The sequence below is a fragment of the Chrysochloris asiatica genome, unplaced genomic scaffold (assembly GCF_000296735.1).
Source record: "Chrysochloris asiatica unplaced genomic scaffold, ChrAsi1.0 scaffold00139, whole genome shotgun sequence".
Taxonomy (NCBI): domain Eukaryota; kingdom Metazoa; phylum Chordata; class Mammalia; order Afrosoricida; family Chrysochloridae; genus Chrysochloris; species Chrysochloris asiatica.
This window is the reverse complement of record NW_006408657.1, coordinates 100,625-127,694: the sequence shown is the minus strand read 5'-3', so window position 1 is coordinate 127,694 and position 27,070 is coordinate 100,625. Positions and strand designations below refer to the sequence as shown.

The 27,070-nt window shown below is 37.1% G+C and overlaps 1 protein-coding gene across 1 annotated transcript in view; it reads left to right on the top strand.

The window, feature by feature from the left end:
• The first annotated feature begins 1,601 nt into the window (after positions 1-1,601).
• The window catches only part of TAB3 (TGF-beta activated kinase 1/MAP3K7 binding protein 3), a 35,872-nt gene continuing 10,403 nt past the window's right edge, over positions 1,602-27,070 (top strand). The window contains exons 1-5 of the mRNA XM_006870142.1: positions 1,602-1,703; positions 6,603-8,064; positions 8,978-9,138; positions 13,952-14,045; positions 17,716-17,799. Of these exons, the coding sequence (XP_006870204.1) occupies positions 1,602-1,703; positions 6,603-8,064; positions 8,978-9,138; positions 13,952-14,045; positions 17,716-17,799 (1,903 nt within the window). The remainder of the gene's footprint in view (positions 1,704-6,602; positions 8,065-8,977; positions 9,139-13,951; positions 14,046-17,715; positions 17,800-27,070) is intronic.

Genomic DNA, 27,070 nt, shown 5'->3' with positions numbered 1-27,070 from the left:
AGACAGATTGGGAAAGAAGGAGGAATAGAAACAAGAAACACAGGGAGGGAGAGGTGGGGTAAGGGATTACAATCATTGAGATTTAATGAAGTATGTGTGATTTGATGAACGTAAAACTGATAATGTGCTCTATAAACCTTCACTCAACTCACAACTAAAAAGTTCAACAACAACAACAAAGAAGAATCTGGAAACAAAAGAAAATCACCTGACTACCTTGGGGATCAGCATACATGATTCTTGACAAATGCTGCAATGCTATATTCAAAAATCATCCATTGAAAAATCTGTTACCTTTTAGAGTCTATTTTCACTATCCCCTCTTCAAAGTATCGTCTCAGTGCTTTCCAGTGTTGTGACACCACCAGATATGAAGCATATCTACTCAATAAATATATTTGACTACACTGAAAAAAGGAAGGAAAGGAAAAAAGAAATTGAAGATTTGCTGTGAAATGAGCACCCTTATGTTATGGTTCCCATGCATCCTGTGAGATGCAATTAATTGATTCTTCTGAAAACTTTAACATATTGAACTATTTAGTAAGTGAACACAGCAGAAATATGAGATTGTATGGTATACACTGCACATTCCTCTTTCTTAAATAGGAACCATAGGAGTCCTGGTGTGGTACTGCGAGATAAAGCAATGGACTGCAAGGCTGATTTGAGCCACAAGGTCGGTGGTTCAAACTCACCAGCTGCTCCTTGGAAACTTTATACAGGGTCTCTATGAGTTGGAACCATCTCGGAGGCACTTAACAGCAACATAGATCAAAAAATAGACTAGTTAATTGAACCTTGATACTACCAGTTGATTGATGATGATTACTTCACTTGTTGCCTTATTTACATGGGTATTTAACTTGACCACTTTTGGGAGGTTGAGAGTCAGTTTCTTCTACTCGAACTGTACCCCCCAAGTCCTGGCATCTTAGCACCTTTGCCTGTGGCATCAGAATTAGGTGAGGGCTTAGCTAGGTGGGTCTGGTTAATGATGAGCCAGTAGCATCATAATGGAAAACAAAGGCTTGTACATTTCCGTTTTTGTTGGTCCCATTGTTTCATGAAGAATGCAATGGGGAGAGAGTGCTTTGTGGGATTATTAAGTCCTTATTTCTTGAAGGTGTTATTACTTCAGGCATCAAAATGAGTTGTTCTGCTTTAGAGCAGTGATGTGATAGCTCATGGGAAAACATGAGTGATTACATATCCATAAGTAGAATTTCTCAAGGCTAGGAAAATAGGGCTTCCAAGTAATACTACTCTATTTTTAATTTGGCTGTTGCTACTTTTTAAAAAAATGGATTAAGATCGAACTGAAGTTGTTTTTTGTTTTTTAACCACTGATTAGCTGTATTACACCAGAAAAGTCTGGCTAAGTTGAATTTTTCTGTTTGCCAATTCTGGAATTAGGTATGCTTATTTTAGATTTTTCTATTTTTACATAGTTGATGGTAACCATTTGAAAAATATAATTAAATGTAACAACATTTTAATTTCTTTCAGTAGAAAATGACTGCGGTGTTGGAAGATTATTGCTATTGGAAAGCCGGTTAACATCCATTCCCTGAGAGAAACTTGATCACCATTTTTCTGGCATGGCGCAAAGCAGTCCACAGCTTGATATTCAGGTTCTCCATGATCTCCGACAACGTTTCCCAGAGATTCCAGAGGGTGTGGTGTCTCAATGCATGTTACAGGTAGTTAGTGAGGTTATACTTTTACTTATTAGAACTAGTTTGTATTGTGGTGAATAGAACTTAGTTTGTGTGTGTGCGTGACATTTAGAGCAAGATTTCTCAACCTTTGCACGATTGACATTTTGGATTTGTAATTCCTTATTGTGGGCTCTCCTGTATATTGTAGGATCCTATGCAGTAGCTCTGACCTCTATCCGCTAGATGCCAATAGCAAGTATCCCTTCCCCCACTAGTGTGACAACCAGACATCTCCAGCCATTGCCAAATGTCTTGCGAAATCTCTCCCCATGGAGCTCCACTAATTTAGAGAAAAGAGTGAAGGCATGTGATGAAAGGCGAAAAAAACTTACTTTTCACAGTTTTAATTTTTGGGATTGTGCCATCAGTTCTCAAATCCTTATAGTTGAATGTCAGATATATCATTATATTATTCTAGACCTCAAACATAGCTAGGATTGTGAGGATGGCACGAGGACTGGGCAATATTTGGTTCTGCTATACATAAAGTTACAATGAGTTAGACTGACTGACGGCACTTAACAACAGCAACAACATAATACAGTTGAGCCATTTAAAAAAACATGTAGGCATTCCCCCTCCTCTTTAACTAGTTGTTAAATATTTACTGATATCTAATTTTAAGTTTTAAGCCTACTTTGTTTAGTCACATGCCCTTTATCTTGTATTTATTGAAATCGTTAAAGGTGCAACTAAGAAATGGACCGAAGGCTCCCTCTGTTGACTTTTGCATCACCCTTTACAAGGTTTCAGTTGCTTTAGGTTATGGCATTTCCCTGTTTGTTTGACTTTGGGGAGCCAGCAGTGTTATTCTGTCCACTCACAGTCAGTACTCATGTTAACAGCAGAGCTTTGAACCAGTTGACACCAGTTCATTCATGGCTGAAGAGGCAAAATTTCTGGGACATGCTTGAAATTTTAAATTTTGGATGATCTGAAATGATAACCAAAATGGAAAGAATTATACATTGAAGCCTTGGAGTGGGATTGTTAGAAGAGAAGTAGTGAACCATTTCTAGAGCCTGGTGCAGCAGATTGGATTATTGGCAGGATCGTGGAGAGCAACACTTATTTAATGGTGTGTGGTCAATTGCCGTCTTTGAGCAGAGCACTGCTATTTCTGACTGCTCAAAACGAAGGCACAGAATTGGATTTCTATGCAGCATGAACACTACCCCCTTTTTTTTTTTTTTTAAGACGGAGATTAAGTTTGTAGCAAAGTTTCCACCTGTAATATTTCCTGTTCCATTTATGATTCTGGTTCACCCAGATGTTCAAAATTCAGGTCTATTCCAGTTTCCTTTCCTCTACTATGACTCAACTGGCAAGAACCCTTATTGAACCCTTTATTACTGGTCATTTTCATGACCCAGTGTCTTCATTTCGTTTAATCTAACTAAAAGAATGGAACTTTAAATTCAGCTCATTAGATATCTCCTGATAGCTTATTATATATACTAAGCTGTCCTAAGTCTTGCCTTTTTTTTCCCTTTGGGGTTAATAGAGTATAGTGATATGGAGAATTACCACCTACTCTCTGGAAAGTGTCTCTTTGGAATTAAAATATATGAAACTTGGTAGTTTGCATTTTATTACACAAACTTTAAGGCTTCTCTCTGGAAATATCATTCCTCAATTTAGGATCATGTTTTAGGAGTATGATGCTTTTTTTAGGGCAGGGGGATCGATTTTTTCCAAATAGTTAATACCTGCTTTCTTAAAAATTTTACCTCTTTATCCAACTAAACGGCTTTGATTTTTTTAACCATTCTTATATCCCATTTGGGAGCATAGTGGCTTCATACAATAAATACAGGACTGCAAACCACAAGGTCCCTTGTTCGAGCCCAACAGCTGCTCCACAGGAGAAAGATGACATTTTCTGCTGCCGTGAAGATTTAAAGCTTTGGAAACCCTATATTGGGATTCTATAAGTCGGAACTGGCTCCACAGCACTTAGCGACAACAATTTCCTGTTTGATACATGTTTTAAAATAAAAAAGTTTAGCAGGTCAAACACAACATTTGAATCTATGGTGGTGTCATTCTTTTTGTGTTGTTGTTGTTAAATGCCCTGGTATCTGTTCCGACTCATTGTCAGCTTGTATAGGGTTTTTGAGGAGCAGCTGGTGGGTTTGAACCACCAACCTTTTGGTTACTAGTCCAGTACTTATCCTACAGCACTACACTAGGACTCTTTCTAGTAACTTCCAAAATGATGTACTTAAATATATTTATGATTTTAAATTTCTTTTCATAGGAAATTTATTCAGCTTGTCAGTGTAGACATAAATTTGAATAGGCTGACAAATCCAACTTTGTATCATTTTTAATTTGAATTCTTTTTGTAATGATTGTTGTTGTTAAGTGCCCTCAAGTCTGTGGAATGCTTATCCTATGTCGCCACACCAGAACTCCTTTGTAATGGTACTAATTAGGCACCTAATTCAATGTAGAATCCTTGTATGGTACTATAGAATAAGTACTGGACTGCTAACCACAAGGTTGGCAGTTCAAACCCACTAGCTGCTCCTCAGAAACCCTATACAGGGTCCCTGTGAGCCACCTATGTGACAGCATTTAACAACAGCAGCATTTCAATGTAGACAACAAGCAATTATAGGATTATTAATAAAAATATTGAATAGTATAAAGTATCCACAATTACTTTGTTTCAAATGGAACTCTAGCTTTTGTTCTGTGCTAATCCACAGGCTTGTCAAAAACTTGAAGAAGACACTATTTTCACATTTTGCATTTTTTTCTTTTAGGTATCTCTGCTAGTGACATCTTTTAGTTGACAATCAGTGAGTTCTTTAGCTGCACATTTGCTTGTTAATATCTAGTTTGTCTCCCTTTTTCAGCATGAAAATCTTTGAGTTCTAAATATTTTCTTCTTATATTCAGCAAATACTTTTTTCTGTGATTTAGAGATTATTTAAAATTGTGTTTGAATTTCAGCTTCAAAAGCTTTATATGAGGAAAATAGTGTAAAGTATTTATGGAACATTGGCAAAGAATTCATTTTGAAAATTCTTTTTGTAAAGGTTTACCAGCTAAAACTTTTTTTATTTCCTAAAACCCTAGTATAATAATTTACGTTTAGCCTGACATCCTTTCTTGAAATTGCTGTGTTCTACTGAAAAGAGTACTGGGAATCAGGAGACCAAGTGTTGAGAACTGTAAATGAGTGCCTGTGGTCAAGTCATGGATTTCCCAGGCAGTTCTTTTCTATCTGAAATATGAGTTGAGTTGGATGGAATAGATGAACTCTGAGTTCTCTCAGCTCTAAAACTGCAGCACTGTGTTTTAGCTCTCAAGAAAAGCGAAGTGTTCACGTTCATTCTTTTAGCAAATGTTGTTAACTGCTGTCCAGTCGGTTCCAACTCATAGCTACCCTATATAGGTTTTCTGAGGAGCAATTGGTGGGCTTGAACCGCTATCCTTGAAGTTAGCAGTCCAGTGCTTATTCTGCAGCGCCATACCAAATGCAGTTTGTCCCCAAATGAACAAATATGTGTGTGTGTATTTATGAGCTACAGAGAATGTTGTGCTAATTCAAATATTTTTATAGATTATTTTAAAGGTAACGAATAATATGTTTTTTAGCCTAATAAATAGTTCAGCATTCTGTGTTTTAATGGAAAGCTGCTTTACAATGTGTTGCATTGTTTTAAAGTGAGGACCTTTTTTTAGTTTGAATTGTGTCTCTCAGAAATTCTAAAATGTCAATTTGCTATTACCATCTGTGTGTGTGTGTCTATAACTTGAGAAATTCAAACCAATAAATGATTTTGGGAGTTTGCCAAGCCACCTTTCAACAGGCAAAAACTTTTGAGACTGTGCAGGTCTGAATGAATTTTATTAAGGTAATAGAGACCAGATTTTTTGTAGCATAACTTTGACAAAGTCCTGAGGCCATAATTCAAAATGTAGGAGTTTATTTTTGTTTTTTTTACTAATTTCTTTGTTTGCTTTAAATCTTTCATAATGATACAGACAGTTTAAATTATATAGAGTCCTGGCGTGGTGCTATAAGATAAACACAGGATTGCTAACCACAAGGTTGGCAGTTCAGACTCACCAGCTGCCACTCGGAAACCCTGTACAGGGTCACTATGAGTCAGAACTGGCTGACTCGAAGACACTTAATGACAACAACAGGGATAACTTTGATGAACATTAAAGTGAAGGTGGCTTTACAGCGTTGATGATTTTGACTCTAGAAGTTTCATTGTCATTTATTTCTCCTTTTGTTGTTTGAAAACCAAAGCATGGTTATTTTCATGTTTATCAGTTGAACTATTAATAAGGAATATTATTTATAGTTTTGTATTGCAACAATTGTGGTGAATCCAAGATTAGCCCAACAGTTTAATTCGTTGAAGTATAAGATGAGTCCTTGAAGTGGAATCCGAAAATTTGAGTCACAGTGTTCATTGTTGTTAAATGCAGTGGGGTCAGTTCCAACTTACAGCGACCCTGTATAGGGTTTTCTGAGGCTGTAAATCTTTATGGAAGCAGAAAGCCCGATCTTTCTCCCATGGAGTGACTGGTATATTTGAACTGCTGACCTTGCGATTAGCACCCCAGTGTATTATCCACTACACCACCCCGGCTTCTTAGAGTGTTCATTACTAGATACTTTACGTTTCTGTTGCGATAGTGGTATAGTTCTAGTACTGTGAGCTAACTGTTTATAAAATAAAACAAGTCATTCAGATTCTCCTTTTCAGGGTAAATGACTGAAGCTTTTTGTGATTCAAATACCATGCTCTGCTTTATGACTGTTGTATTTGTAGAATGCTCTGGCAAAGCCTGATTTCCATTATTAGGATATTTCATTTTTACAAATGCTACTTTTACTATTTTTCTCCCCAGAATAACAACAATCTTGAAGCCTGTTGCCGAGCCCTTTCCCAGGAGAGTAGCAAGTACTTATATATGGAGTACCATAGTCCAGATGACAACAGAATGAATAGAAATCGCCTTTTGCATATTAATCTGGGCATCCATTCTCCTAGTAGCTACCACCCAGGCGATGGAGCTCAACTTAATGGTGGTCGAACACTGGTACATAGTTCAAGTGATGGACATATTGATCCACAGCATACAGCAGGTAAACAACTGATATGTTTAGTTCAGGAACCACACTCAGCTCCAGCTGTTGTGGCTGCTACTCCCAGCTACAATCCATTTTTTATGAATGAACAGAACAGAAGTGCAGCTACTCCTCCTTCACAACCACCTCCACAGCCATCTTCCATGCAAACAGGAATGAATCCATCTGCTATGCAAGGGCCTTCACCACCGCCGCCGCCACCTCCTTCATACATGCACATACCTCGGTATAGTACAAACCCAATTACTGTTACAGTATCCCAAAATCTCCCTTCTGGACAGACTGTACCAAGAGCTTTACAAATTCTTCCACAAATTCCAAGCAATCTCTTTGGGCCTCCTGGTTCTATTTATATTAGACAGACATCTCACAGTTCATCTGGAAGACAAACTCCTCACAGTGCGCCGTGGCAGCCCTCACCACAGGGCCCAGTGCCTCATTACAGTCAACGTCCTTTACCTGTGTATCCACATCAACAGAACTATCAACCTTCTCAGTATTCTCCCAAACAACAACAAATCCCTCAATCTGCTTATCATTCACCACCTCCTTCTCAATGTCCTTCGCCTTTCAGCTCTCCACAGCATCAAGTGCAACCTTCCCAGTTGGCCCACCCAAGTTCCCATGTCTTTCTGCCACCTAGTCCTTCAACTACTCCACCCCATCCATATCAACAAGGACCTCCTAGCTATCAGAAACAGGGAAGCCATTCAGTAGCCTATCTCCCATACACAGCGACTAACTTGCCCAAAGGTTCCATGAAGAAAATAGAAATTACAGTTGAACCCTCTCAAAGACCTGGAGCAGCAATTAATAGAAGTCCTTCACCCATTAGTAACCAGCCATGTCCACGGAATCAGCACTCACTGTATACAGCCACCACACCACCATCAAGTTCTCCTTCAAGAGGGATATCTAGTCAACCAAAACCTCCATTTAGTGTTAATCCTGTGTATATTACATACACACAGCCAACTGGACCTTCGTGTGCTCCATCACCATCTCCTCGGGTGATACCAAACCCAACTACAGTATTTAAAATTACTGTAGGTCGAGCAACGACTGAAAATCTTTTAAATTTAGTGGACCAAGAAGAGCGCTCTGCAGCACCAGAACCTATTCAGCCCATATCAGTGATACCAGGTTCTGGGGGAGAAAAAGGAAGCCATAAATATCAGAGAAGTTCTAGTTCTGGATCCGATGACTATGCCTATACACAAGGTAAATTTTAGCTCTTTTATGAAATTTCACAGTTGGAATGAAATGGCACTCCTTTTCAAAATAAAATAATTTATATTGCTGTTCAGTTTTAATTAAGTATTCAGTATCTATTAAATTATGACAGTTTTATTGCTACTAAGAATAACCTTAGTCCTTCAGAATCCATTGTTTTAAAATAAGAAAATGCACACATGAGAAGAATGGCCTATTAAGAATTTTTTAATTAATTTTTCTAGAAAAATATTAATGGAAAGAAAAATAGAAAAGTAAAATGTACATTGTCAAAAATACAATATTGACAATAATATATATATTGTCAAACTAGAGTAAGAAAATGGATTCACAGTGGGTGGGCTAAAGTTTATCAAGGTGGAAGATTTTTTTTTTTTTTAAGAAGATGACCTTAAGGGCATAGTGCTCTTTGTAAGTAATAATCTATTTATGAGAAATAGAATTAGTAAGAAAGAATACTGCTGGATTCATTAATAGTAGATCTAACTAAATATATAGGAGAATGAATGCCTGCAAAGTCTGTTTAGATCGTTTTAAGGTACTTAAAAATTTAGTGTTCTTTCAGTATTTAAGAAGGGTAATAATTATGATTGTAATTCAATATGCTTTGTGTTTAGCTTGTTTAAAATACAAGTTTAGTTAAAGAGAATCTTAGGGAAAATAAGGCTGACAGAGTAAGACAGATACATAAAAGATGTCATTTTGGAAGCAGTTATAACAGCCAAACTAAAGGAGATATGGAGGCAGAATAGCATTAGAAAGATATGAGAGTAAATGCTGACCCAAGTTGGATGAAGAGTTTCCTTATGAGTGTTTTATACATTAGCCATCTTTATAGAAATTTCCAAGCCACCTGTTCAATGTTATTCTCTGTAATGACTTTATCTGTAATGCTATATAGCCTTGCTGTTACATCAGCGAGCAAGGATGGAGAGGTTAGCAAAGCAATTGAAGCTTGAGAAAGAAGAGCTAGAGCGCTTGAAGGCTGAAGTTAACAGTATGGAGCATGACCTGATGCAGAGACGGCTCAGAAGAGTTAGTTGCAACACTGCAATCCCAACGGTAAGTGCTCTGTTGGGTTGTGTTGAGAGAAATGTGGGGAGATTGGCTGTCCAGGCCATTGGCTCTTCTTTTCCATTTTGTCCCTGGCAGAGTTGGGTTTTGTTTTGTTTTTTAAACAAATACATGAAGGACTTCTACCTTCACTAGCTCTTGTCAAGACAAATTGCCCAAAGGTTCCGTGAAGAAAATAGAAATTACAGTTGAACCCTCTTTGTTTTCACATGTGTGATGTCTAGAGGCTTATTAATATTCTCAACTTGTTGTTAGGTGCCATCGAGTGGGTACCCACTCATAGCGACCTTATGTACAGCAGAACGAAACATTGCCCAATCCTGGGCCAACCTCACTATTGTTGCCATGCTTGAGTCCATTGATGCTGCCACTTTGTCAGTACTGACAATTATAATCATCTCATTTACTGTAGATTATGCAAAAATAGAAATGAAAGTATATCCTGACCAAATATTTGATAAATTATTCTCTGTGTACTTAATGATTCTTCTAGATCTACTTTTTTTTTTCAAGCATTCAGAAATTAGTCTTTTAGGTACATTAATTCAAATGAATTAGGAGATCAATATGAATTTGCAGAAAGTATTGACCATAGAATATTTTAAGGCAGAGCCATTTTGTAAGTGCAAGTAAGGAAACTAAGATAACAGTATTGATAGATAGCAGCTCTATGGGGGAAGTGCTCTAATGAAAAGATTAAGGTGATGTCATTTTAGCATATTAGCTAAGATATATGAATTCTGAAGTTATTAAACAATTCAGAAATTTTTGAAACACATCTTCTAAACTTTTGTGACATCACAAGCTTTCTGTGACCCAGCAACAAACTATTTCAGCATTCATTTATTCATCAAACATGTTGGTGCATAGTGCCTGAATGTGGCACTCTGCTAGGTGCTCAGAGCGTACATCAACTGATAGTCCAGCACAGTATGCGCTGTGTATGCTTCCTGGGACTGAGAGAATGTGTACATCACCTAGTTTATAGAGATATCAGTGCCCAGCTTCTCACGTGCTGTCGTCCTGAGCAAATACCCTTCTCCATCTCTGTGTGTCGGTATCCTATCTGTTCTTCAAGACTCGACTTCAATTCTTTTTCCTCATAGAGCAATTCCTCACTTTTCTACCCTTAATAAACTGAGGGTAATCGCTCTCAAAGTTTACCAATTTAGAAAAGTGGGCATATATTCAGACCTTTTACTTTAAACATTACCTTAATAAACTGAGGGTAATCGCTCTCAAAGTTTACCAATTTAGAAAAGTGGGCATATATTCAGACCTTTTACTTTAAACATTACATTACTGTAGCTAGGTCCTCATATGGAAGTTTTTAAAACAGGTTCATGATTTCAAAAGGGATGTGTGAATTCCCTGAAATTATTTGCAGAATTTTATACATGTGTTTCTATGGAAAGTAGGTTTATAGCTTTCATCTGGTTTTCATAAGGTTATTAGATTGAAGCAAAATACAGGTGAAGAACCACTGCTGTATAGTAGTGCTTTAGGCATAGGAAATAGTTTAGAAAGGAAAGGGACATGAGGTAACTAACGAAGACTTGAAGTCAAGACAGAGACTGACTCAGAAGGGCAGCAAGTGGGAGGTTTCTGATGACTTAACAGTGATCAGTGTGTACAGATAGAGTGGGGCTTAGACCTTGAGCACAAGTCTGAGGTAATTGAACTTTATTCTGCTGGTAATGGGGAACCAATAGAAGTTTTTGAAAAAGAGATTATAGAGAGACAAGCACATTCAATAATTTAATAATGTTGACTGAATTGGTAAATATAGACAATACTAGATGTGAGAGAGGAAGGTTTTCATTATGTAAAACACTTGGAAAATTACAAAGCTATCTTTACAAATAAGAGGTGATTTTAATATAAATAAAATGTCTCCCTCAGTTTTTCTCCATTTGATATCTTAATCCTTTGACTAGGAGAGAGATGTAAGCATATAGGAAGCCACCTATGTTGTGTTGGTCATTTGAAGTCCTTTAGGTACCTGTATAGGATAAAGCACTGGACCGTGAGGTCAGTTTGAAAAGCAAGGACAGCAGTTCAAACCCACCAGACACGCCTTGGAAACCCTATACAAGGTCGCTGTGAGTCGGAATCCACTCGCTGGCACTTAATAACACCACCAACATAACATGAACAGGTTTTCTTAGCATACAAGGCATTTTCTTGAAAATAACCATGTGAACTTTGTGTGATAACCTCTGTTAAATAAAACCTTATTGATTTTTGTTTGTTTGGGGAGGTAAGGAACTGCCTTAAGGTGGCATGGGTTACTGCTTTAAAAAAAAAAGATCAGAACTTTCATTGCTGTGATTTCTTTAGAAAAGAAAAAGAAAGGAAGTTGGTGAAACTGTTGCCCTACGCTGTAATTCATTTTCAACTTCTTAATATACAGAATTTTAAAGATCCATAAAATAGGCAGAATAAAAGATTGAATCCCCGTGGCTTCAGAAATTGGCAACTCAAGTAGGTGATGCTATTTGAGAGATGAGAAGTTTGCGTGGGTGAGTCCATGCATTTCTCCTTCCAGGCCTTGAGTACAGTAGAAGACAATTAGGAGTGCTTGGCTGAGGGGTGATGTTACATAGTGGTGAATGCAGGGGCTTTCAGGTCAGGGGCATATCTGGACCCTACTTCTGCTGCTTATATGTAACTCATATGCCCTTGAATATATAACTATCTCTTTGCTTGTTTTCTTGTCTGTTAATTTGTGTTTGGCACTGTCCCTATTTCATGGGATTTTTGTTAGGGTTATAGATAAATTAACATGGTACACAATTTGTACAATGCCCAACAAATGGTAAGTGACCTTACAAAAATGAATGTAGGTTGCTAAATAATGGAAAAATCTGCTTGAAAACACACACATACACAAATCTGAAGCATGTTAGGAAACTAATTTCCTTGTAAGTGTAGGAAGGAGCATAACACAAAAGGTATACTTAAATGTAGAAAATTAATCAAGACATAAAACCCTTGTTGTTGTTGTTAAGTGCCGTGTATTTGCTTCCAACCCATAACAACCCTGTATTGGGTTTCTGAGGAGTGGCTGGTGAGCTTGCACTGCCGAACTTGTGGTTCAAACTGACTTTGCAGCCCAGCACATTAACCCACAGCACCATACCAGAACTCCTCTTATAGTTAGGAATTGTAATTCTAAGGAGTAGTAGCTCTTCTGCCTTTCATAACATTTATTTTAAACATTTGATACCTGCCAATTTAATGGGCATGCCTAGTTATTCTCTTAATACTTCTTATCAGGGTAAGATATTATATAATATCACCCCAATTTAATTATTATTACTTAAAATGTCCCTTTTATTTTTTTCTCTGTTATATTAACATATTCAGTTTTTTAGCAAAATGTATGTTTTTAACATAATTGGATGTTACTCTGTCTTACTAAAATATATTTAATCTCTTTATATAGTTGACATTATCCTAATAATTAAATTAATACCTGGCAGTCTAATGAAAGTTGACTCTGCTGAAAGCTTCAGTATCCATGCCTCTAGATTCCAAACCCTGAATTGATTTGTTTGTATATGTAAAGAAATTAAGAGTGTCTACGGAAGTGAGCCACCCTACTGCCATGGAGTCAGTTCCGACTCCTAGTGACTCTACAGGATTTCTAAGGCTGTCAATCCTTACAGAAGAAGTCTCTTGCCACATCTTTCTCCCGCAGAGCAGCTGGAAGGATTCAAACCCTTTAGTTTTTGGTTAGCAGCCAAGCACTTTAACCGTGGCACCACTAGGACTACTTAAGAGAAGTCAAGCCTTTAACTGCAGATTAGGTGTTTGTTAGCGTTTCAATTTCTCATGTATGCCCCTGAGAGTCTTAAGGAATGGATTGGGTTAGAAAGATCAAGGCAAAAGAAACCAAAGCTGGAGAATGGAGGCCATTTGTTCCTGACATTTTTATGTGCTACATTAATTGTTTCCTTAGTTCTAGAAAAAGAAAGCAAAAAGGTTTTGTTTTTTGTTTTCTTTTTCATGATTTCGACATGAATTTATATAGAGCATTTCTATATGTATCCTGGCTCTATATAAGATATAGATTATATATATATATATTCTAATACATAATTTTATGTAATTTCCTGATTATTAGTTTTATAACCTCAGAAACGTTATTTAGCCTCTCTGTGCCTCAGCTTCCTCATCTATAAATTAGGGGTGATCTTAGTTACCTACCTTGTAAGCACTCATTAAAATAAATATTGTTTTAATTTTTACCAGTCTGGACCAGACAAAAATCTGGTAGCGTAGTGGTTACGAATCGGGCTGCGAACCTTAAGGTCAGCGGTTCGAAACTACCAGCCGCTCCGCGGGAGAAAGATGAGGCTTTCTACTCCCGTAAGGATTTACACCCTCGGAAACCCTGTACAGGGTCGCTATGGGTCGGAACCGACTCGACGGCACTTAACAACAACAACAACATTGTTTATTTAAAAGATTGCTTCTTACCATGAAAACAGAAAATTCCCAGAGCTGTTTGATTGTCGTAATAATATTTTGTATGATATAATACAGTCTAGTATTATAGCCCACCATTTTATATTCAGATTTCGTTATATGTACATGACCATTTTGATGCCCTCATTTTACCTGACTATTCCGTTAAGAATCTATATATAGGAATTCCTGAACATGCCCTTTCTTATGGACTGAGGTTGTATTCTCAGTAATACCCAATCTGAATGAGTAACATGAACGCAGTTCTTCAATGTTGGGCTTGATAATGACTTTCCCACAATTGCTATTTTGGGTCCTTTCTTACTAGCCTGAGGAAATGACAAGATTGAGAAGCATGAACAGACAACTCCAGATAAATGTTGACTGTACACTGAAAGAAGTTGACCTCCTTCAATCTAGAGGTATAGACTGATTATTTGGTAAACCATAAGTAATAGTGTGATATTTTAACCTGCTGAAATAGCATTAATTTTGGTTTTACGATGTTAAGAGACAGTTTTTATCCATTGTAAGATTATAATCCTGGTAAGAAGATCAATCTCCCTTACCCCTTATCCATGGTAATAGTTCAGATTCTGTTGGGAGTGGGGTGGTGGTGGTCAGAAGTTAGTTTTACTTTGGCAATTTCATCCTTAAGTTCTTATCATTTAGACAATTCTGTTATTACTGCATTTATCCATTTTTAGTTAATGTGAATATTTTACAAATTGATACATTTTAATTCTAAAACTAACTATTAAAATTATGTGTTCATATTATGTGATCGTCATCAAAAATATCTAAAAATTAGGGGTCTTGAATCAAAATATAAGGTGTTTCAGTTTTAAAATAGATTTTGTATACCAGTTTTTACATGTTGGTGATGCAGGATAAGGCACTGGACCGCAAGGTCAGTGGTTTAAATTCACCAGCCACTCCTCAGTAAACCTACACAGGGTCTCTATGAGTCGGAACTGACTCAACAGTACTTAACAACAATATCTGTTACACATGAAAGCCTTCAATTATATCTTAACAGTGTTAGTGTTTTAGATTTCTTAAAGAAGTTCACTGCAGTAGAAGCTCTCTTAACTTACTTTCAGCCACCCTTCTCACCAGATTAAGTGATGATGTTCTTCGTTTCTTCTGTAAAGTGATCTAACTGGTATTCACAGCTGCTGCATGTTCATAGCTAGCAGGCTATATTATTGCTCCCCACTGGTTGAATTATCTGTGTATCAAGAGTCAGTTGTTCCCAAACCTGTTACTATCGAGTGGTTCATTATATACTATTTCACAAACCAACATGATGCGAAGAGTTTCTCTTTCTATAAAAATTAAAGGTTTTCTATAGACTTCAAGACAAATCACTAAAGGTTTTCTATAGACTTCAAGACAAATCACTGAAAAAAAAAAACTGTGTTAGACATAGGTGAAAGACACTGAAAAAGGGTAAGGGGAAAATCATAAAAACTGAAAGGATTCTAGTCTCAGATTACTTCATGAATGTTCTTGGTTTCTTTCTTGCTCCATTCTAAAGAAAAACAGGAAACTATCGATCAGGGGCAAGCAAACTAGATCCCATTGCCTATTTTTGTAAATAAAGTTTGAATGGAACTTAGTCATAACCACATATGCACATGTTATTTTTGACTGTTCTGTGCTATAACAGTAAGATGAAGAGTTACAACAGTAACTATTGCAAATGGACAAAGCCTAAAATAAAAAGTTTGTGGAGCCCTGTTTATGTCATCCTAGTTGTGATTTATGTAAGACAGACAATGCAGAACTTCAGTCTGCAGACACATACTCAAGGAAAAGATCTTGGTCCAACATAAAATATTGTTCTGTCTATATGTCTCATTATTTTAAAAACTCAGATGTGTAATTTTACTTAACAATTCTCTGTTTTGATCAGCCTTTTTTTTTTCTTTTACCCACCAATTACTGTTCTTAATTATGGCAGCTAAGAGAGCTTCTACTGCATTTTCATAGTGTATAATAAAACATCCCATTGCCATATTTAGGCAAAATTAAACAGAAACAGGTGGTGCACAGCAGGTGATCTATCTGAAAAGTAGGCAAAAGCAACTTTGAATGTAAAAGGCAAGCAATCTTTTAAAGGTACTCTTAAAATTATTCTCAGAAGCCTAGTCATTGTAGAATTTACTAGCTTTAAGCATTGAAAGAATTAATATGAGTAATGTGAGGGGTTTTACAAATGATTGCTACTGTATTATATATTATAGATATTAGATCAACTTTTTTACTTGGATGTTCTTTGAAACAAAACAAGAAACACTAACTCACATATTTGGCTAGACTATTTATAATAAGCCTTATGGGATCTAAAAATTAGAACATCAGCTGTAACTTAAGTAATTGAAGAAATACATATGCAGCATTTTAAAGCATAAAAAGCATTTGAAGTCAAATCAAATAGTGTTGTAGCATTCATGAGCTGTCAGAAATTGTTTTCAGGAAATTATCTTGAAATGGCATACCAAAATGGGTCTAATATTTGTAATAGTGCATGCAAGAGAACCCTCCTTTAAGGTCTTATAAACTAAAGAACTGTGATTTGGGTCTGCATTGAGCTCTTTTTGGTACTTCAGCATTTCGAATTCTCCTTTCATAAAGGGCCCAAGTATATTTATTTTATACTAAATCCTATCCTTCTACTCTGGAAAACTTTTATTAGTAATGAGTTTCCCATCTGGAACTTTTAAACTAGAGATGTAATCAAGGCATTATTTTGGACATTTAAACTAGATTTGATGTCTAGATAGATTTAAAATATCTGATTTGATGAAAAGCAGTGTTATTGTTGGTTTTGATGAAGAAAACTTTTATTGTAAAAAAATTGTTCTACAAATCAAAACTTGGTTTTTTGAACTGTCAATACCATGCAGCATCCTTTGTAAATAAGCATGTTGTTGTTCTTATGTGCCGTGGAGTTGCTTCCGACTCATAGCGACCCTGTACAGGGTTTCCGAGGGTTTAAATCTTTCCGGGAGTAGAATGCCTCGTCTTTCTCCCGTGGACCAGCTGGTAGTTTCGAACTGCTGACCTTGCAGTTCGCAGCCCGATTCGTAACCACTACGCTACCAGAGCTCCTTGTAATAAGCATAGGTACAGTTAAAATGCTCAATTGAATTGTTCATTGCAATCAGATTGCAGTGATAGATGTGAAGAAATGAAGGGATAACCCAAAGCTAGAACTTGGATCAGAACTGACTTTGTCAGTCATGGCAAGAGATGTGGCAGAAACACATACCAGTGAGTGAACATTTTAAAACAGATGAGATTTTTGTGGTAAAACAAAGTTCTTAGAGATTGTTCTAATCATTTTGAAACTGGCATGGACAAACCTATAGGCAATATTTATGATTCTTCTTTTTTTAAAAAAAGGCATGTATGGTGTGATGCTGCAGGATAAGCACTGGATTGCTGACTCTGGGTTGGCGGTTCAAACCTACCAGCTGCTCCATGAAACACTGTACAGGGTCACTATGATTCAGAAATGACTCAATGGCACTTAACTACAGCAACAAATGAGCTGTTGATGTCATTTCACATTTATCCAGTTTGCTTGTGTTGTTTGTTGTTGAGTATCATCAAGTCACTTCGAGATCTTGAGTACAACTTGATTAACCTTTGTAATGTGTATAATTGGTTTCCTCCATTCTTAAATTTATAATGGGTAAAATTTAAAAGTAAATTATGACGGATATGGTCATGAACTTTTACTTTTTAAATTCTCTTTCTCATGATTTGGTTATTAAAATTAAAACAAATAGAAAGAAAATAGTTCAGCCATCCTTTCATTTTTCTTCTTCTTCTATCTTTAAAGATGAGAAATATTCCTTCAGGTGATACATTGTAGGCAAGTACTGGTATGGCAGTTTTCTTGAGTCTTTTGTCACAATGATACAGTAAACACATTTTTTAGTGGGAGAATATAATGAGTTTTGAAACCGTGGCAAACAGTTTCCCTTCTTTTGTGTTTTATTTCCATAGTTTCATGAAAAATAAAATAGAATAGCAGGAAAAAGAATCCTAAAGCCTGGTGGTTTTATTATTTTTTTATAGGAAACTTTGATCCAAAAGCCATGAATAATTTTTATGACAACATAGAACCTGGTCCAGTTGTACCACCCAAGCCATCTAAAAAAGGTGAGTAGGGAAATGTTACAAGCATCATATAAATAAATATCAAAATTCTTTGGAAGTTTACCTCTATATCTGAAGAAATTTTCATTCGAGATAGTCATTAACTTGTTCAATATTATTTTAAAAAAATAACAGATTGATGTTGCTGTGGCAATAATGAAATATTCTAAAGTTTTAAAAAGCACTGAAATTAGTAGCTCCTGGGATTATTGTCAGAGATTACAAATTACAGCATTACAAATTCATTCAGCTCTGTAAGAACTGTTATCCTAAAATACAATTCTCAGAAAATAATAAAAAATTTAAAAGAATTTTAGAATGGAAAGGTACATATGCAATGCATCTAAAGTTACTTAATTGATAGCCAAAAAAAAACCAGAATCCTGGTGTAATCAAAATGTGAGCATAACAATTTGATGGGGACTAGGTGCTTTGAAGAAGACCCCCAGGGAGATGGACTGGCAAAGTGACAGCCAGCACTGGGCTCAAGCTTGGCAACAATTGTGAGGTGGGTCCAGGACCAGGCAGTGCTTTGTTCTGTTGTGCATAGGGTTGTTATGAGTCGGTACCGACTCGATGGCACCTAACAACAACAACAGCAGGTGCTTTCTGTAGGATGAGCACTGAACTACAAACGACACCGTTGGTGGTTCTAGCCCACCAGTCATTCTGCTGGTAAAGATGAGGATTTCTGATTTGAAGCCTCAGAAACTCTATACGGGTTGCTATGAGTCAAAACTGACTCCATGGCACTTAACAACAACAAAACAAGGTGCTTTTTCAAGGAGCCTTGGTACTATAGTAGATTGTGAGCTGGGCTGCTAACCTCAAGATTAGTAGTTCTAATCTACCAGCTGCTCCACAGGAGCAAGATGAGGCTTTCTGCTCCCATAATCCTCAGAAGTCTACACACAAGGTCTCTATGAGTCAGAACCAACTCCCTGGCACACAACCACCACCACCACCACAAGGTGCTTTCTCATCAAAAACAAGCTAAATCTGGTTTAGAGGAAATAATATTAGATAATTATTGTGTTGTTGTTGTTGTTGTAAGTGCCATAGAGTCGATTCCGACCCATAGCAACCCTGTGTAGGGTTTCCGAGGAGTGGCTGGTAGGTTTGAACTGCCAAACTTGTGGTTCAAACTGACCTTGTGGTCCAGTGCTTTATCCTGCAGCACCACACAGTGAATTAATATTAAAGGGTAGGTATCAAATCACTAATTTTTATGTATCATAAGTTTAATTGGCATTTCAGTATCTTAAAACATCAAGTTAAATTTAAATGTCATTAATTTTTGATGAACAACTTTTGTCTCATTCTTATTAATGACCCATGTTGTTTTATAATTATAACTCTCAAGACTGACCTAAAGTTTGTGTTTCATATTTTAATCTCTTGTTTCAGGCAACTCAAAATAGATTGATCTTGAAGACATAGAATATTTAAAAACAAAACCACTTAAGGGTGTAACATTTTAAAATCTCATCTGACTTCTTAAATTATTTTTAATTAGGAAATGTATAAAATCTAAATAACATAGCTTGAACCTAAATTACTTACGTTTTAAACAGCCTTCAAGCTCAATACAGAGTTTTGAGTATTTCATTTATAGGTTGCAGTCTGTTCTTTTTATTGTTCAATACTACCATGGAAGTTTCATCTGATCTGCATTTAAAATAATCTGCTGACTTCTAAAATGGTACAAAGCTGATTCTTAATGGCTGACTGCCATGTACCAGATTTGGCACTGTGGCAATATTATATGCAATTTCATGCTGAAAGTCACTGGGTACATCATTGATCACTTTTGGATTCATAATATATGAGTCTTTAAACTTGATTTTGCATGAGTAGCTATTAAGGAAGCATCATCTAATGGATTCAAGGGCTGTCATGGAGGAATCACCCTACTTAAAGGAAGGAGTGCATTGAAAAGTTGTTAACCTGGGAACAGAGGACCAAGATGATGAGAAATGACTGGCAATATTTGAGAAAACCAACAATGAACATATGTCTTGAGTAATGACTTTGTTGATTATACCACATTAATTCCCGATTGTTCTTGGTCGGTTGAGTTAACTTGTGAATTGCTTAGTTACCTCTGTCTTATTTTCTTTGCCTACTATATTTGATTTTTTCTTTCATACTACTGTTATCATTTCTTCAGAAACAGGGAAAAAAGGAAGATGACAAAAAATTTCTAGGAAGAACTAGCCATCATTTTCATCTTGTACGAGGAGGCTTCAAAATGTTCATGGAAAAATTGCATTATCTTTTAATTCCCTTTTCCTCAAACTTTTTTGAAGTTCCTTCATATCTAATATATTTAGTTTGTTGCCATTATTTTTTTTCTCTTGTAATTTTCACAGCACCCATGTTAGATAAATATTACTCTCAGTTTATAGATGAAAGGACTTGAGGGTGAAAGGCTGCTCTCAAATACGTAGATGTTGGTGCTCATTGTATTACAGCGCAGACAAGAAGGAGCAGCATTTCTTTCATCAAACTCAAAAAACAAGTGTTTAGGATTATCAGTGTGACCAGTGTTATCTTGTAAGAAGCTTGAGAAGAAATTTGTTTGAAAAAAGTTGTCTGTGATCTCCCAGATAGTCAGAACAGTGAGACGTCCAGACTGCAGCATGTTACAAAGATAAGGAGGGGAAAAAAGAACCTTGGGCCCATACCAAGTATTCCCATAACTCTGTAAGTGATGTTCTTGAGGAGGTCCAGGACTGTGTGCAGAGTGTCCCACATTCCTCCAGCTCACCAAGCCCCTGTTACTGTACATAAGAGGTGCTCAGATATTTGTTTCATGATTTGGCATTGTGATTCCTACAGTTCCTAGGGGTTATCAGCAGAGTTTATCAGATACTTGACCTTGTTGTTCTTTGCCCTTGCTTTAATGTCTACTCCAGGCCTTTGAACTCCTTGATGTTGAGTAAAAATTCTTTTTTTAAATTATCTCATATCTCTAGAGTGGGCTAGTTGTATCCGTTTGATCTTTCTTTTTAGAGATATATTGTCTGCATTGTATTATGGTATATGGTATAGCTCTAACAGTCAAGGAATTGAACTCTGGATACAGGTTTTTAAATTGATGATATTTTGTTTTTTAATTCCAGTGGCACAATTTTGACCCATTCTCAGCCCAGGCACCAAATGAAAATTTAAAAAAATAATAGAAAGTAGTAAAAAAATACTCTTTCACAAATGAAAGAAGAAAACCTTCCATGATGATTTCATTAATGTGACAGCTGTGTCTTTAAAAAAAACAAAACTGGAGTAGCGTACTTAATTTTCATTACTTTATAAGATTGCATATGTGTTTTTGTATTCTTATGAAAAACCTATATTGAAAACACTTTGGGGTCCAAGGTAGAGCATGTGCTTATTTAAGCTAAGTTGTGTAATTGGCTGTTACAGTGCCTTCTTTTTCATTGTAATGAATTGCTTTTTAGAATAGCTTACCAGTGACATATCAAGTTCCCTTTTCTCTTTTTTTACACTATGAAGGTCAGTTAGCAAGGTTAATAGCAGTATTGACCATTAGGAACAATTTTAGTGCTTTGACTTCCAACTGTTATGGCTCTCTGAAATTCTGAAAGACTGTTAGGTTGTTTGACTTTTCATGTTCTGTAATCAATGTGCCAGCCGCATTTAGATTAAACAACAGCGCAAACAGTTAATGTGCTCGGCTGCTAACCAAAAGGTTGGGGGTTCAAGTCCACTCACACACTTTGCAAGAAAGGCCTGATGATCTACCTCCAAATTATCAGCCTTTTTTATAGAGACCTTAAACCAAAAATATCTCTTGAAATGTTCTTAAAACGAGACAATAGTTTCGCTAACTAGTAAGAAATGTCTGCCCTGAGCATTACACTCCTTCAACATTTATCTGCTTGAGATGTAATTGACAGCAGCAACTCGGAAGATTAGCTGGGTCCTTAGGGGACAGTAAGCTTACATTAGTAGGAGAGGAACAGCTAGAAAAGGAGGGAGACAGAAGATTAGTAGCACAACTCAAAGAATATAATCATTGTCACTGAATTGTACATGTGGAAACTGTTGAGCTGGTATATATTTGGCTGGCTATATTCTCAGCAGCAGGAGCAAGTAAAATAAGTAACTTTTTAAAAAGGAAACCCCTCTGGAGCACAGTTCTCCTGTGATACACATGGGATCACTGTGAGCTGGAATCTGTTTCATGGCAACTGTTGTTATTGTTTCTGTGTTTTAATTGAGTCCTCGTGTGGCACTGTAGGATCAGCACTGGACTTGTAACCACAAGGTTGGTGCTTCAAACGTACCAGCCCTCCTTGGAAACATGATAGAGGTTTGCTATGAGTCAGAACTGACTTGACGGCACTTAACAACATCAATTTTTTGTGTGTGTTTTTTTTAAGGTTTTTATTGTGGATTGAGTGAAAGTTTACAGGGCATATCATAGTTTTACATTCAACAAATCTTACACCTTGTTTCATTACATTAATTATAATCCCCTCCATGTACTATCAGTTAACAGTATTTCTCTTTATTCACTTTAGCTTTTTTAAAAAACAAACATTCAGACATATAATTTGCACCTCCAAAGGGCACATTCTGCAAGTCTGCCTCCTTGCCACCATCTCTTAGTCCCTCTCTTCCCATGATTCTAGAGTCCTCAGCTGCTCCCCCTGTCCATGACCCCATCTCTGGCGCTGCTGCTTCTCTGGATAAGGTCCCGCATTCTGCTTGTGCTCTTCTCTCTTTATGGTCCTAGGGTCCTCTGTTTCTGGACTGTAAGAGTAACCACTCCCCTGGTTTTGCTACAAAACTTCTACTTTTACATTTGTGACAGTCGCAGTTAGTCATGATAACAATTATTCACTATTGAATCATACGAATCTTATTCCCATCTCTTTTCACCAGACCCATTTAGACAAGATGAAAACTATTCAGTGGGGACGCTTTCTTCCTACCACCCCCCCACACTCTTAAATTAAACTCCCTCTTGAAACCTTGTAAGCCAGTCACTTCATGCCGTTATCGCTCCCTCATTTTAGGTAGCCAATGTCTAAGTTGCCCATCCCTGTGTACAAAGGCGATAGCATTGGTAATTGCTATGAAGACTCCTTCCCTCTCTGTTGATACTTAAGAGTTACTACCTCCATGAATATACGTGAGGTTCATCAAATTGTAGCAATTTACCCTTGTTTCATTTATCTTTTTTTTTTTTTTTGTAGTCTTCCTCTAGTTGAGTTCTGATTATCAAGCCATCGAGGCTAGATCAAATGTACTGTCTGCAAGTTAAGGTGTTCTTGTGCATCTCCCCTCACTTCATGTCAGCTGCATGCTTCACTCTCAGCTCTAGCCCTCTGTGGCTATGTCCTTGTCCATGAGCTCAGGTTCCCCCAGATCTCACCACACTTTAGACCAACCAGCCCTTCCTTTTATCTCTCTCATCTCCAGGTCAATGGGAGTCTATGGAACATGGTTGAACTCAGCCCAATTCTTCATTGTTGCCCTTCCCCCTCTTCCACTCACCAGCAGACCAATGTGGACGTCAGCATGCTTGCATGCCTGCTCATGTGTTCCCTTTGAGTTTCAGCCTTAGAGAGGAGTTTGTTCTGAAGGGGCTTGATTGCTTGCCTTGATGGCATCCTGGAGAACAGCTTGCTTATTCTTGTAGTAGTCAGTCATGCTGACATATTTTGGGGGGTGTTTTCTTGATGATCTTTCTTTGAAGATGTATCTTCTGTTGCTCTAGCTGTTCCAGGCTGGTCTGCTTGTCCTCTCTGTTGGTATTTAGAGTAACTACTGTTCTGAGTATAGGTCAGGTTCATCATGAAGACGGATCTTCTGTCACTGTAGCTGTTCCAGTCTGCTTATCCTTTCTAGTGGGAATGTCCCACTTCATAAGGTTCTGGACGGGACTCAGGATTCCACCTAAGGTCCTATATTCTGCCAAGGCTTTTCAAGAAGCCTATTTCACTGGGCAACTTCTAGAACTCCTTTTAGGTATTCCATTCAGTTATAGGCTGAAGACGGGCTCATAAGTTTTCTATAATCGTGTTTCCCAACATTGCTTTCTGTCCCACTCAAGTGTCCGTTTTACAATAGTAGGCAAGGGAAACCAATATTCATAAGACAGTCAAGCATATCCCTGTATCGCAGAGCCCTGTTGTTCCAAGCTTGAACATGCATCACTATTTACCTCTGTCCCACTTAGGCCATGCAAACCTGTCTAAGTGTTCCCCTATCTATCTTGTTCTTCCGCCTCCTCCCCCTTCATGTATTGCCTTCCCCAACATCCGAACTAAACTCCCTGCCCCAACCCCACTGTTGTGGGATTGCCTTATATTCCATTAACTCTTCCTTCCATTTAAGACTGTCTGTTTTATCCTGTAATCTACTTGACCTTCTCACCACCTGGATCTCTGTTCCTCTGTGTTTAACTTCTTTCACATTGTAATTGTTTTGATCATAGACTGACCTCCCAGATTCTCTGTTCTTATAATTTTATTCTGTTCTTGACTCTTCCATTTGTCAATTGAGTTCAGGGTGATGGTGCCACGTACGTCATTCTCTGGTTGTTGTCTATTCTTGTTGGTTCTCAGTCCACAGAACCTCCTTTAGGATGTTTTTCATAGCAGGGTTATCTTTAGCAAAATTCCTTAGCTTCTGTTTATCCTGGAATATTTTTATTACACCATCAAATTTGATTGACAGTTTTGCTGGGTAGAGGATTCTTGGTTGGCATATTTTTTTCTTTCAGGATTTTATATATGTCTCCCCATTGCCTTCTTGCCTGCATGATTGCTCTTGAGAGATCTGAGCTTAATCTGATTTGCTTGCCTTTGTATGTTACACTTCTCTTTTCCCTAGCTGCTTTCAGGATTCTGTCCTTATCTTTGAATTTGGAGAGCTTGATTATTATATGTCTTGGTGATTTTCTTTTAGGGTCTATCCTTCCTGGGGTTCGATGAGCTTTTTGAATGCTTATCTTTTCACTTTTCAGGATGTTAGGAAATTTTTCTTTCAGAAGCTCTTCAGCTACCTCCTCTGTAGACTTGTGTGATTCTTCCTGTTCAGGAATGCCGATAATTCTTAAGCTATTCCTCTTCATGTTGTCCAACATGAATCATAGGCCTTCTTCAGATTTTTTTAAATCCTTTTTTGTGCTTGCTCTTATATCTTAGTAGTGTTGAGAGATTTATCTTCTAGCTCACTAGTTCTGGCTTCTATATCTTCAGTTCTATTCCTTTGCCCTTTCAATGTATTGTCCATTTCTGATATTCTATTATTAATCGTTTGGACCTCTTTCTGTAGGTTTTGAATTGTTTCCAATGCTCTATCTTATTTGATTGTTCCTGTAGCACTTTCCTGACTTCTTCCTTATTTTTCTCAACTCCATTGTATAGTGTTTTGATACATTTTAGAATCATTTTTCTGAATTCCTTCTCAGGCATTTCCAAAGCCTGCCCATCTTCCAGTATGGAGTGTAGGTCTACTACCATCTCATTTGCCTCAGTCACTTTATCTCGTTTCTGGACATGTGCTCATAAGGTCATCTGTTTCTGTTTTTGGGACATATTCAGGAGTTATCTATGGCCTTAATACTTAGATAGGTATGTATCTTGGTATTTTTTATGCATTTTGATGGCCTCCAGGTAGATGTGATCAGGAGATGGGCTTCCTTTTTCACTCTTCTTCCTGAGAAACTTCAAGATGCCACTGTTGGTCGTTGTGATGTAACTCAGGATTTAATTTTTGGCCTATTTCCTTTTTAGTCTGCTTGTCATGCTCCAGAATCCCCATTCAGGCCTTTTTCCTAGTGATAAACAGTTCAGGGCCAGCTGTGGCAGTTTCCGCACTGCCATTTGGTTTTATGTGGAAACTGTCACTTTAAATTTCCAAGAGATCTGTGTGCAAGCATAGTAGAACCCTCTGGGGATGGGAGGATGGTGTCCACTCATTCAGGCACCCCCTCTAGTCACCAGAATGGAGGTGCACAGACAGCAAGGGACCAATGAACAGATACAACAAAAAAAAAGAGTGTTTATACCTTTATCTTCGTGGTTCTGTCAGGTATCCGTGGCTGCTCTGATCCTTCCCCTACTTGGTCTTACCAAAAATGGTGGCTCCAGGAGCAGCTGAGCATCTTGAATTAGAAAGCACTGGATTTCTTGCTTCTGCTACAAATTCCCCTAGGTGTAAGCATTCCAACCTTCTAAATATTCCTTTATATGTGGTTCAGAGTTCTGGGACCATCCCCTAAGCCTGCTTGGTGGTGTTGCTGACAGAGCTCCTCATTGCATGTCTACCCCATCCGCCATCTTGTTTGTTCTCAACAACAACATATTAATTGATGCAAGAGATTAAAACTCAGAGAAAATAAATCTTTATTTAAATAATTCATTTTGTAATCCATTTAAGAAAAAAAATTTTTTAGATTGCTAAATAGATGAATTAACATGACATAATAAAATTTATTCATTTTCCTAACCATGGGATTAATTTTTAAAAACATACATAACCTCTTTACTGTGTTTTATCCTAATATCACTGGGTGTATTCTCTGATTAAGAATAGTTATAAATCTGTAGTTGTAAAACTGTGTTATGCTTCACATATTTTAAATTTGCTAATTTACACATTCACTCCTCACTTATCAACATAGTTAGGTTCCACAGACCAAGTCCTTATTAAAAAATGGTGGGTGCCCACATCAGATCACAAAGTGGAGGATGGTGACATCGTTACAGCCTTAGATAACCACCTAATTGCAATACATAACCACCAAACCACTTGAAAACAATGGCTCAGCCTTTTTGACCCATAACCTTAATCATCATCGCCAGTGTTACTTTTGCCTGGTAACTCAGCATTTGTATGTCATTAATATGCAGAATAGATGCTGTTGTTTTTCTCACTATTGTCATAAGTGCAGAATGTCAGATAGTGAGATAATTGTCAAGTGAGGAGTAAGTATATATTAATTTTCACAATACCTTCACTCTAACATTGTTCAATTCAGTCCATATTATAATGACTATAAAACTGGAAATTGCTTTGCAATCCAAAACTGGCTTCATGAAAGGAAAATCCCTCTTTGAGATCTGTGCATCAGGTTCCTTTTACACATCTAGAAAGTATATTTAACAATGGCTTAAAAAAAAAAAAAGAACTATTCATGATCTATAAACTGTCAGCACACTCAGTTTTTATTAATAATGATTCTTCCTGTCTCACTAATACGTTAGCAAGTTGTAAATGTTTGCTTAAAACTGTT